Here is a 13,897-nt window from a genome sequence, read left to right on the forward strand (position 1 = left end):
AGCCAAGGATGAAGCTGAAAGAGACCTACAAGTCTTTTTTGATTTGATGCTCAACGTCGAACTGTCCAACAAAGACAGAGCAGCAATCAACAATGATAACGGAATGCCAAACTATATAGACAAAGTAGTAGAGTGCAAGTCAGTGGAAGTCATGATCAAACTGTACAGTGCTCTGGTCAGGCCTACATTGAGTACTGTGTCCAGTTCTAGTTGTTGAGGTACAGGTCAAACATTCAAGCACCGGAGCCAGTGCAGAGAAAAAAAGAAAGACTTGTGTATGTATATAGCGCCTTTCACGACCTCAGGACGTCCCAAAGCATTTTACAGCCAATGAAGTACTTTTGAAATGTAATCACTGTAGGAAGAGCCACGAGGCCACTCCCTATTGTCGATGGTCTGAGTTACAAGGTAGAAGTGCTGCTTGTTGAGACATGTATTTCATTGTATGTATGCTCTGCTGCTGTTGGAGGTGTTTACATTGTTTTTCCGGGTTTTCCACGGCTCTTCCACCAATGATCCTGTGGACAAGCAGGAGAACCCCGGCAGTAAAGCACCCCATTGTGCTCCACTGCTGATTCCACCAAAGTTGGCGGGGACAGAGGGGAGGTCCCTTCATTGATGTATGAATGGCAGATGTCCGCATGGCTAGGGATACATCTCGTGCATTTGCTTGACCCAGAAGGCCAGGAATTCCAGCTGAAATCAACCTACATGGGGGTGGGGGGTCACAGCTACTTGGAGGTATGATCTCAACTTGAAGACCCAAATAGTACAGTTAAGCTATAACAGAAAGTTTACACTGTACTGTATAAGGATGCATTCCACATTAGCGTTCTTGGACTCCATGGCCTTTCCCCTCCCTATCTCTGTAACCTCCTCCAGCCCTACAACCCTACGAGATCTCTGCACTTCTCCAATTCTGGCCTCTTGCACATTTTCCGATTTTCATCACTCTACCACTTGTGGCCGTGCCTTCAGTTGCCTAGGCCCTAAGCTCTGGAATTCCCTCCCTAAACCTCTCCGCCTCGCTCTCCTCCTTGAAGATGCTGCTTTAAACCTACTTCTTTGACCAAGTTTTTGTTCACCTGTCCCTAATATCTCCTTATGTGGCTCGGTGACAATTTTTTTCTGATAACGCTCCTGTGAAACACTTTGGGATGTTTTAATACGTTAAAGGTGTGATATCAATGCAAGTAGTTGTTGTTGTTGCTACCATCTGCCTTTATCTTGGGCAGCCCAAGTGAACATGTAAATGACTTTGATATCTTCATGTTACAGGTTGGGAAGTGGGAAAACCAAAGCCTGGCACTGAAATATCCTGTGTGGCCAAGGTTTAATTCCTTCGTGGACAGCGAGGTAGATGACAGCCACCTAACTATCGTCACTTTAGAGGAAGCGCCGTTTGTCATTGTGGAAGATGTGGACAAATTGACTGGAACCTGTGCAAGAAGCAATGTGCCATGCAGGAAAAAAATTAAAACTGAGTGAGTATAGTTCGGTTTCATTTTCATTCTTCCTGTCGGCCACTTCATTTTTACAATGTGAGCGCACTTTGTTTATCAGAAGGTGTGTTTTCCAGAATCTTCCACACTCTGCATTTTTAGGAACAACTCATAATGCTTTCTAATGCTTCATGTTCAAGAAATTTGAAAGCATGAAGTTTTTTATGTATCAAACCAAACCATATTTAAACCTTTCTGTGTCAAAGGATCCACACCCAAAACATTATTAATTTCTCTTTCTCTCCACAGATGCTGCTGAGCATTTCTAACATTTTCTGTTTTTTGTTTCAGATTTCCAGCATCTGCAATTTTTTGCTTTTTGTTTAAACTTTTCTGTGCCTGAAAAGAAGGACTGTTCATTCATATTTAGACAGTAGTCTGTCAGTTACATAGAATTACATAGAATTTACAGCACAGAAACAGGCCACTCGGCCCAACAGATCTATGCCAGTGTTTATGCTCCACGTGAGCCTCCTCCCACCTTACTCCATCTCACCCTACCCACATATGCTTCTATTCCTTCTTCCCTCATGTGTTCGTCTAGCTTCCCTTTGAATGCATGTACGCTATTTGTCTCAACCATGTTGTAGCGAGTTCCACATTCTTACCACTCTTGTACTCCACTGTTGCACTCTGTGCCTTACCACATGTGCTGTTACCTTGCCTGAGCAGATCCAGGTTTTCTGTCTAGAAAAGAAATTAAGTGGTTTGGGGAATTTATGGAAGCCACAGGTATCAATAATAATAACAACAACGATAACTAGTTGTAATTATGTAGACCTGGAACATAGAAAAATGTCCAAAGACACTTCACTGAGATGTAAGGAAAAAAATGAATGCTGAGCCAAAGGATTTTTTAGGAAAGGTGACCAAAAGCTTGGTCAAAGAGGTGGCTTTTAAGGCGGTTCTTAAAGCAGGAAAGGGAGTTGGAAAGTTGGAGAGATTTAAGGAGAGAATTTCAGAACGTGGGACCTGGGTGGCTAAAGGCACAGCCTCCAATACTGGGGAGAAAGGAGGACGGTTACGCCAGAGGCTGGAGTAAAAGAAATGGAGAGTTCAAATGGAGGATTGTAGCTCTGGAGAAGGTTACAGAGTTAGAGAGAGGCGAGACCATGGAGAAATTTAAAGACAAGGGTAAGAATTTTAAATTTGACACGTTGGGAAGCCAGCCAGGAGAGCATTGGAATAGTCAAGTCTAGGAGTCACAAAACCATGGATGCAAGTTTCATCAACAGATGGGGTGAGGTGGGGCAGAGACAGGCATTGTTACGGAGGTGGCAGTACGCAGCCGTGGTGAGGGAGAAGAAAGCTCAGCTCAGGGTTGAGTAGAACGTCAAGGTTGCAAACAGTCTGGATCAGATAATGAAACACACTGCATCACTGCTTTTAAGATCCATATACTCTGATGATATGAACTTTTATTCACTGAGCTAACACTCTGGCCATTGACATATTTGCTCAAGAGAGGAGGGAGAAGAATTTTCCGATTTTATAAATCAGTTAAAAAGTTTGTGAAAAGCAAATACCTTATTCAGTTGGATTTTACAAAATAATTCAGTTAAAAAAATTTTTTAAATGCAAACCTTAATTATAACCAGCCAATTCTGTAATTTAGATCAGCGTCCCTGTCTCCTGACTGCAACCTATTAAGAACACTGCTCCCAAAAGTGAAATTAGATCTATTCATGACACTGTGATTAATTTTGTGCAATTCAGCAATGCCTTGAGGGAATCTCTTGTCCCTACACAATAACCAGTGGCACAGAAACAAAGCATTGATTGTGGCTGGTCTGATGCAAAGCAGAAATACATCCCTCTCCCTGGCCACTGTCTGAGGCTGAACCAGACCATTTGCAACCTTGGCATCTTCTTTGATCTGGAGATGAGCTTCCGACCACATATCCGCTCCAACACCAAGACCGCTTACTGCCACCTCCGTAACATCACCCGTCTCCGCCCCACCTCAGGTCACCTGCTGCTGAAACCACCATCCATGCCTTTGTTACCTCTAGGCTTGACTATTGCAATGCTGTCCTGGTCGGCCTCCCATCTTCTACTCTCCATAAACTTGAGCTCATCCAAAACTTTGCTGCCCATATCCTAATTCGCACCCAAGTCCCGTTCACCCATCACCTGTGCTCACTGACCTACATTGGCTCCCGGTCCAGGAATGCCTCGATTTTAAAATTCTCATCCTTGTTCACAAATCCCTCCATGGCCTCACCTCTCTCTATCTCTGTAACCTCCTCCAGCCCCACAATCCTCTGAGATCTGTGCGCTCCTCCAATTCATGCTTCTTGCGCATCCCCGATTTTAAATGCTCCACTGTTGGCGGCTATGCCTTCAGCTACCCAGGCCTTAAGCTCTGGAATTCCCTCCTTAAACGTCTCTGCCTCTCTACCTCTCTCTCCTCCTTTAGGATGCTCCTTAAAACCTACCTCTTTGACCAAGCTTTTGGTCAACCTGTCCTAATATCTCCTTATGTGGCTCGGTGTCAAATTTTGTTTGATAACGCTCCTGTGACGTGCCTTGAGACATTTTACTATGGTAAAGGTGCTATATGAATGCAAGTTGTTGTTGTTGATAGACCCAGCCCGGTTGTTTTTAATAAAGCCATTCATGGGCTTGATCTTCCAAGTAAGCCTAGATATGCTGAGGTCGGATTTCATGGGGACATTGGGGGATGGGGCTGGAAGATCCACAAATACCCTGGAGAAATGGTGTAGAATGTGTACTCCGGCCTAGAAATTCGATTGCACAACGCCTGTTTTTTTGGTTGCTTAATGGCCTCCTAAGCCTCCAATATGACGGGCAGGAAGTGTACGCTCATTACGAACCCGAAGTACGCCCCCTGCCACATTGGTAAAGGCCAAAAAAATTGGTATGCAGTGCTCACACCCGAAACCGGCGGTAGGCACTTTGCATATGCAAATGAGGGGCCTAACAGATGTTTGAGGCCCCCACTGAAAGTTTCGTTTGCTCTGAGGCAGCCGGCGTCTGCTCCACTCAGGAAAACCAGGTCACAACCAAAAAGGTTAGTTTTAAAAATGTGCTTACCTGAATGTGGAGTCAGGAGGAGCAGCAGTGCACATAATGGAGCCTTTGAGATCTGAGATGACACGTTTCAGTTTCTGAGGGGCCCACAATTGTTAGCCGTTCTCTTCCTATGTCAAGGGATGCCAGGCCCAAGTCTGAAGCTCCCTCATGTTATCACTAATTCTGGGCACAGGCTCGGTTATGTAACTGGTCGGTGTGAGAACAGACCGAATTGTCCCGATTAAATCCTGGAAGCCCTGTGAAATTGTTATGCTAAGGGTGACCTTCAAGGCATCTATTGAAGCAGTGATAGCTGCCATTCCAAAAGACACTACTGTCACTCCTAATGTCACCTTGTTGCCAGAGATATCTCCTCGACTGCCACTCTCTCCAAGGTTTTCTGCATGCCATGATAGACGTCCTATATAATGTCGCAGATATGTGTAGTGGACTACAGCCACTTTTTCATTATCTTAACTATATGCGTGGAAACTGTCTCCATTGCCCGCACATGGGATCAACATACCCGAATCTTGTTCTATTGAAGACTGAGATCTTAAGATCTGGGTCTATGGGTTCCTCAGCCTATAATGGTCATTTCTCCACCCTCCTTGGAGGAACGACCTGCTCCCTCTCTTCCATTTCCAGCTCCTCATGTTCATTAGTGCTCCTTCTTCATACAGTGCCCTCTAACTCCCCAACTACTTCCTCCCAAGTGGACGTGTCTAGGTTGGTGCTACAGGACATAAGAACTTAAGAAATAGGAGCAGGAGTAGGCCATACGGCCTCCTCGAGCCTGGTCCGTCATTCATTAAGATCATGGCTGAGCTTCGACCTCAACTTCACTTTCCCGCCCGATCTCCATATCCCTTGACTCCCTTAATAAGATGCGATGACAGAGTTGGTGAGGACAGGACAGTACTGGTGAAGCATAATGTGCCCAATTGCTCTTCTGGCTGGTTCTCCTTTTGCTCTATGCAATACCCTAGGAGATTTAAAACACAGGACCTTCTTTAGCTGTGTAAACAATCACGTCTCTGAAGAAATAGCAGCTGAGTCAGTGCCCACTTACAGATGTTGAAATTCCACATAAAGCTGAAACCAAGGGAACTCTTCCTCTCCCTACCTTTAACCAACCTCTTGGCAGTTTGCCTGCAACTTTCTCATCTCCCTTAGCCTCTCCTGTGTTATTCTCATAAGCTGCAATGCTTCCTCCTGGTGTGCACCAGAAAAAAACATTGATCGGAATGTGACCAGTCACATTTTTGATTGATTGCATAGATCTTTATTTTACACAGTGCAGAAAGGTTTAGTTAAGATTGGAAGTCACACATAGAAGTCTGGAATTTATTGTGATCAATGTTATCATTTGGGCACTCAACACACTTGTGTCAAATTCCTCTAACCACCAATTTAACTGTGTTAACATTACCCTGCTTACTTTAACCCAGTGATCCCTTCACTAAAATAGCAGAGAAGAATTTGATGAGCGCCTTATGCAACCACATGATCCACTGATTTCCAGATCAAGGCAATTAGCCCTAAATCTAACATTAACTATTTCAGCCTGGTTTGACAGTGGGATCAAATGGCAGAGTCCATGTTTCTGTAACGGGGATTTATTTGCTATTGTTGTCTCACAGCTTACAAATGTTTATTTTCTTCCGTTGGCAGCAATTCCACCAAAAAGGAGCTATATGTGAAAAAATGTTGCAAAGGGTTTTGCATCGACATTTTGAAGAAACTTGCGAGGACTGTGAAATTCACGTATGATCTGTACCTGGTGACAAACGGGAAGCACGGCAAAAAAATCAATGGTGTATGGAATGGAATGGTTGGTGATGTAAGTCGCTTTAGGTAATAAACAGTCGCAAGAAGTTATGCAACTTTAGGGTTAGAATCTGTTCGCGAACAAAAAAAAACCCCAGAAACAATGAAGAAAAGCTCCACAGGCTGTGTGTTTTAACCTGATTTCATCTTTTCTTTTGTTGCCTGCACTACTTCCAGGTGATGTATCAGCGAGCGCATATGGCTGTTGGTTCGCTGACCATTAATGAGGAGAGGTCTAAAGTTGTTGACTTCTCGGTACCATTTGTGGAAACAGGAATCAGTGTTATGGTGTCTCGGAGCAATGGCACGGTGTCCCCCTCTGCGTTTTTAGGTAAACCGTTTTGAGATGTCTTACCCGTGCCGTTCGTTCTCTTGTCTGTCGTAGCCCAGTAATAGCAGGTGTGTGATCTCACTGACGTGTAGGAGCAATCTGGCTTAATTAACGTTATTGTGATGTTAACGCTCGTGTGGAGCACAACCACCAGCATAGACCTGTTGGGCCGAATGGCCTGTTTCGGTGCTGTAGATTCGATTCTGACAACAGCAACCTGGCGATTACAGGGGCATCTCCAGCATTGGAAAGTGATTGGCATAGCTTTCCAACTGCGCTTATGAACAAAGTGATACAATGATTTAATTTGCATAATGATGATGAAATTCACTGCACTGTAAAAACATCAAGTTCCTTGATGAGGACAAATAAATTAGCAACTTTTCTGGCCTCTTTTCCTTCCTGAAACAACTACAGTCCATTTTAAAAATGATTTCTTTTGTCTATTTTTCAAAAACACATTCCTATTACCCTGCCATGTCTGCTATTTTTAACATGGCATGAAAGATTAAAGTTTTAAAAAAAAACATAATGGGAGGCAGACAATTGATAAGTCACTGATGTGGCAAAGGAAAAATAACAATTAGCCAGACTGGGAGTGTTGCAGTCCTGGATAGGTGGGGGATGGAACTACATTCTATTTCTAACCTGGGTGGGCAAACATACTGTACACTGACAAGAGGAAAGGAGTTTATGATTATAGTCTAAGGTGATAATTGTCAGAAATCAAATGAAAGTAGTCTAATCACAAATCCATGTTGAGAGTGCGTGCTCAACCCCACCTCAGACATTGCACGATTTTTGTCAATGTTCTGAGCAGTCAGAATAATAGACGGCAGGATTGTGCTTTCTAAAAGTTGCGGGTTTGTTGGCACAGCGCATTCCCAATTCCCCATTTTATCCATCATAACTGACCTGAGAGAGATGGCAGGTTCAGGTCAGTGGAGTCATTTTGCACTATTCAGGGATTTCATGTACTTTGAAATGTAGGCCATGGCTTACATTTATAAAGCTGTTTTATTTTAAGGTAGTTTTGAAATCTCACTTGTTTAGACTAGAAATATTAAGGATTTCAAAGCTATGAAAGCAAATGAAAAAAGGTTAGTAATATTCCTCTAATTTATTAGAATGTAGTTCCATCCCCCACCTATCCAGGACTGCAACACTCCCAGTCTGGCTAATTGTTATTTTTCCTTTGCCACATCAGTGACTTATCAATTGTCTGCCTCCTGTTATGTTTTTTTTTACTTTAATCTTTCATGCCACTTTCTCCTCTTTGCACAGAATAGGCCACCTCTGATCACTTCCTTTTATCCCTCACCACTCACATCCGCCTCCTTCCTTTCAACCCCACTTCATTCTGGGTCCACGCCTGGAAAAAACTCTCCCCCCAAATCGCTTCCTACACCACTTTCAAGCTCCCAACAGTCCAGCCTTTGGCCCTCTGTTCACCATGATACTTCAGCAGCTGTCGACTTGCTCAATCATTTCCTCACCTCCACCTTTGATGTCTTGTCCTTAGTAAAACCCTTACTCTCTCTCAGCCTCGTCTTTCTCCCTGGTACTACCCCCATCTTTGCTCCCTTAACTCTAGAGGACCCAGACATGAATGCATATGGTGCACAACTGGTTTAGCCACTCATCGCCAGATTTGGCTGGGCCAAATCAAGCACTATCGGGCCCGGCTCTCCTCTGCCAAAATGGCTCACTACTCCAGGATCGTCCTGGAATGCAAAGATAGCCCCCAGCTTCTATTCTCCATGACCAACCATTTCCTTGAGCCCCTCTCCCTTGCCCCCTTTACCCTCACCTCTAACAATGTGCAAGGAGCTCATGGACTTATTTGTCACTAAGGCTGAGACCATCTGTTCAGCTCCCTCCCTTTCCCTTGCTACCAAGCCTAACCTCCCCCAAAGTTTCCCCCAGACCTAGCCCTGAACACGCATTTTTTACATCTATTTTCTCTCCTATCTCCCCTCATACCCACTCCGAGTTCGTCTAGTCCATGAGACTCACCTCCTGCTCTCTCAATCCTATTCCCACCAAACTGCTGATCACCCAACATCCCTTCCTGGTCCTCATGCTAGCTGATATTGCAAATGGTTCCCCCTCTTCAGGTACTGTCACCTTCCCTTTCAAATCTGCCATCATCACGACCTCTTCAAAAAATCCACCTTTGCCCCCTCTGTCCACGCTAATTACTCCCCCATCTTCCAACTTCTCTTTCGTCTCCAAAGACTTTGAACATGTTGTTGCCTCCCAAATCCGTGCCCATATTTTCCACCACTCCAAGCTTGATCCTCTCCAATCAGTTTTCTGCAGACTGTGGTGCAATATCCCGCCTCGTCATTCTTTATATTTCTGCAGCCTTTAACATGGTCGACTACGCCAATGCCTCTCCTCCATTGTCCAAGAGTTGTTTCGCTTTTGCTTCTCAAGTCGTAGCCAGAGAATCTCCTGCAATGGCTTCCCATCCTAACCCCCGCCGCCCCCCCCCCCCCCACCATTACCTCTTGAGGATCTATCCTTGGTCCCCTTCTATTTCCCATCTACATTCTGCCCCTCGGCGACATCATCTGAAGATATGATGCCAGGTTCCATATATACGCTGACGATAGGCAGCTGTACCTGACCACCACCTCTCTCAACCCTCCATTGCCTCTGTGTTGTCAGCCTGCTTGTCTGATATCTAGTCTTGGATAATCTGCAATTTCCTCCAGTTAAACATTGGGAAGACCGAAGCCATTGTAACCTTCTCCAGCCCATCAACCCTCTGAGAACTCTGTGTTCCTCCAACTCTGGTCTCTTATGCATTCCTCACTTCCTTTGCCCCAACATTGGCGGCCATGCTTTCAGCCGCCTCGATCCTAAACACTGGAATTCCCTCCCTAGATTCTCCGGCTCTCCACTTCTCTTTCCTTCTTTAAGATCTTTCTTAAAACTCACCTCTGACCAAGCTTTTAGTCACCCCTCCTAATAACTCCTTCTTAGGCTTTGTGTCAATTTTTGTCTGATTACGCTCCCATGAAGCATCATGGAACATTTTCCTACTTTAAAGGCACTATATAAATGCATGTAGTTGCTTTTTGTAGTCCCAGTGGTTTCTTGGGTTTTTCAGTTGAGAAAGTGGCTGGTAATTGTTGGCATCTTCACAGCTTTCACTAATGCCACTTTCTAGACTCCTTGGGTACTGAAGTGCATCCTCAGGTGGCACCCTGGTTATTTTTCACCTTTTCCCTTCAGTAAGATCTACCAGATGTCTCTGTCTGATAACCCAGTCCAGGTTGGCAACTTGCCATCTGGGGTGGGATGCCAACCAAGATTAGAACTTTCAACCATAAATTCACAGTGTGAGGCACAAGATGTCCTTCATGTAAGGGTCAACAGTTTATTATTTTAATTGTTCAAATTAGCTTTCTTGTGAGCCAATCAATAGCTGTCATTGTTTTTACACAAACACAAAGAGATTGTTCACTTTGGCCCTTCATAAGAACCTGTATAGTGTATTGGGGCAGTACATTGAAGGACTAATGTGCGGTGTAATAGAAGGGCAGGATGCAGGCTGTATTCCCCACACCACTGACTTCTGATCTTCGATATGTCACTGTGAGAAAGTATCCAGCAAACACAAGGTTCTTTCATAGGAACATAGGAAGGAACATAGGAACAGGAGTAGGCCATTCAGCCCCTTGAGCCTGCTCTGCCATTCAATTAGATCATTGCTGATCTGTATCTTAACTCCATCCTTGGTTCCATAACCCTTAATACCCTTGCCTAACAAAAATCTATCAATCTCCGTTTTGATGCTTTCAATTTTCCTAGCCTTAACAGCTTTTGGGGGGAGGGAGGGAAAAGTTAAAAAGAGAGGCATCTACAGACAGTCATTGTTCATGTCCTTATGGTTGGTTCAGATAATCAGTGGCAGTGGCAAATACAGAGACCTAGAAGCAGACCATTCACTCAAGGGAGACTAGCAGAAAAATAGATAGCATTTATTCTCAAAATAAATTAAAATACCTGAGGCTATCACTCCCATCCTCCCTGGGAACTTTGGATGTGTGTGTAAATGAGGACATTTATAGTTGACCCCTTATTTTCCAGAGTTGAGTGATCAAAGTCTTTTTATTTTAATAAAAAATAGTTTTCAGTACAGTTTGCTGCAATAAGCTACAGCAAATTAGCATAATATATTTTTAAATGGAATGATGATATTCAAAGTTTGTGTGCTATTCTCTCATGCCAGCATTGTAGGGCCAATCTGGTCTGTATGTCTTCTCAATGCCTCTGTTCTATATTATTTTCAATGGATGATGTATTGAATTGTTTCAAGCTTTTTCTCTGTTTTCTTCTAGAGCCCTTCAGTGCTGCTGTATGGGTTATGATGTTTGTCATGCTCCTCATTGTGTCAGCCATTGCTGTTTTTATATTTGAGTATTTTAGCCCAGTTGGGTACAACAGAAATTTGGCAAAAGGGAGAGGTAAGCTGAATGCTTTTATCTTGTTTTCATCTTTTTCGTATAGAATTGTGAAAAATGTACACACTTCCATATGTCATGGTACATTACAAATTACATGGTCGGTGCCGATATATAAATTTTGGGGTGGCATTGTCTGTTGATGGCACTGGAATCCATCCTTAGCAAAGCACTTGGGTTGAGTTAAAAAAGGTCATAGTAACGCGTACATGAGATTGGTTTTTTACTTCACAGGTTTAGAATGGTTCTTGTTTCATCTTATGTTCAGAAATATGAACCGATCACTATCAAGCTCAAGCAGCTGGCAGGCAGGGTTATTATCTGGTTAAGGTGTCAGCCGTGGCTTAGTGATAGCACTCTTGCCTCTGATGTTAGAAGGTTATGGGTCCAAATCCCACTCCAGGAACTTGAGCACAAAATCCAGGCCGACACTCCAGTGCGGTACTGTCGGAGGTGCCGTCTTTCGGATGAGACGTTAAACCAAGGCCCCATCTGCCCTCTTGGTTGGATTCCATGGCACTATTTCGAAGAAGTGCAGGGAAGTTCTCCCTGATGCCATGGGCAACATTAAACCCTCAACCAACATCATTCAAACAGATTACTTGGATATTATCACATTGTTTGTGGGACCTTGCTGTGTGGAAATTGGTTGCTGTGTTTCCTACATTACAACAGTGACTACACTTCAAAAAAAGTACGTAATTGGCTGAAAAGTGCTTTGGGACGTCCTGAGGTTGAGAAAGGTGCTACATAAATGCAAGTCTTTTTTTTATCTGGTTAAGAAGCAGGCACCCTCCTGTCTGATTTACTGGGCTACTGTGAAAATGATACATTTAATTTGTAAGTACTGCAGAAAATATTATTAAAACATAGCACATCCTGTGATTTCCAAATCCTGAATGGTATGTCTTATTCAGGAGGTATAAAGCATTATTCTAAACAGTTTGTTATGAAATTCTAAAGTCAAATTAGCCCCATGCTGCCAGCAAATGCCTTTTATCCTCAAGCTGCCATCTGGCTCAGTAATAAAGTATTTGTACTCTTCAGCAAAAGGCAGCTTGTTAAAGGACTAGCTGCATTCCAAAAAGAAAAAACCTGTGTGTAAGATTTTACTGATGCTGAAATTAAAAAACATCTTTCTTTAAAATCTTGTTGGAAAGTTATGCCATCCCGGGTAATGGAATCATATAATTGAAATCTTTGGTACAAGAAAAATTGCTGCCGCACGTGTATTTCTATGATACAATGACAGATTCCTTATGATTCATTGTGATGCTTGTCAGCTGCATGTTTCATCGCACACATAGCCTTATAGAACACCGATTCTTCTTCAGGTTTAAAGTTTTCATTCCCATCAGATGTGTTTTTATAAAGTAGAAACATCTCAGCTTTATTTAATAAACTCTGAAAACCAGGACTCAGAAGCCCCACTAACTCAGTCAGTGCTACAAAACTCCAGTTTAATGAAATTATACATAGGCTGTATAAATAAATAGAATACATTGGCTGAATGGTAAGACTACTCCCTGTTTGTATGGGCATTTTACTATTTATTCCCAATCTAGGGAGGGAAAGAAAGACTTGCATTTATAAAGTGCTTTACAGCCAAAGGCTTTTTAGGTTCTTTTTCCCTTAGTTCTTTTTTCTGTCATTGTCTATGTTCTTTCCAACATTTGGTGACTTAAAATGCTGGTTTAGCTGAGGAAGGGTCGGCAGAAAGAAGAGACTAAAGAAATCCATAGTAGGAGGAGGGGTGAAAAAGGTACCAGGCAGAGCTGTGTTGAGAATGGGCAGGAAGGAGAATGATTGGGTCAGTCAGTGGTGGAGTGCTGCAGTGTCAGTGAGTCAAAAAGACATTTCTCCCAAGGTGCAAGACCATTTGAAAGAATAATACTTCCTAACATTTAGGACAGATTAGAGTGAAGTTGGTGTTGGAAAAGAGTATGGAAGTTCTTCCTGCCTTCAAAAGTGGCAGTTGGCTTGAAGATAGCTGCTTTCCAATTTAAGGCATATCTTCAGAGTATGATCCTGGTTACCCTGACAACATGACCTAACCTCTTTTGCTTTTCTTCAGTTCTGCAGCCACTGGCTGTTCCCTTCCTGTTTTCCTGCTTCCATGTTTGTCACATGCTACTCAAATACACTTCATAGATTATCTTGAGGCATTTCATTTCCAAGCTGTTGAGCTTCCATTCATCCGCTTTCTTTGGGCGACTTTATTCTTGCTATGTACTGTGAGATTGTCATTGCACTGTCAGTGATTTATCTTTGTTTTTGTGGCCACCTTATGTTGTTTTCCACCCAGATGCATTTGGAGGCTCATCTATTTTCATTTTAAGGGACTGAGAAAATAAAAATTGTTTATGCTAGTCATTAATCACTGACACTAACCAAATAAGAAGTTGCCTCAAAATTCAAGTTATCTATTTATCAAGGAATTACTATAGACTGCAGTGAGAAACTCAGTTTGAAACACTGCCATTCAAAGACATTGACACCTGGTCACCAGCTTAAAAGTGAGGAACTCTTTCAGTTAGATTTACAAGAAGATTAAAACAGTAAAGGAAAGGTACTGGCAGTGAAGAATTCAATGCAATACCTATCTGTGATTGTACTGAGCTACAGAGTTACCTTCTCCTTTAAGTATAATGGTATAGGCTTCTAAAAGTGCAGTCTGAGAAAACAAATTGGAACTGGCGTTATGAAACTTTGGTGAAATAAAG

At 43.0% G+C, this 13,897-nt stretch overlaps 1 protein-coding gene across 1 annotated transcript in view; it reads left to right on the plus strand.

Moving 5' to 3' along the window:
* grin2aa (glutamate receptor, ionotropic, N-methyl D-aspartate 2A, a) overlaps positions 1-13,897 on the plus strand; it is a 175,721-nt gene that overhangs the window by 116,579 nt on the left and 45,245 nt on the right. Inside the window, exons 5-8 of the mRNA XM_068003756.1 lie at positions 1,279-1,484; positions 6,213-6,381; positions 6,546-6,699; positions 11,052-11,177. Of these exons, the coding sequence (XP_067859857.1) occupies positions 1,279-1,484; positions 6,213-6,381; positions 6,546-6,699; positions 11,052-11,177 (655 nt within the window). The remainder of the gene's footprint in view (positions 1-1,278; positions 1,485-6,212; positions 6,382-6,545; positions 6,700-11,051; positions 11,178-13,897) is intronic.

The sequence above is a fragment of the Heptranchias perlo genome, chromosome 22 (assembly GCF_035084215.1).
Source record: "Heptranchias perlo isolate sHepPer1 chromosome 22, sHepPer1.hap1, whole genome shotgun sequence".
Lineage (NCBI taxonomy): Eukaryota > Metazoa > Chordata > Chondrichthyes > Hexanchiformes > Hexanchidae > Heptranchias > Heptranchias perlo.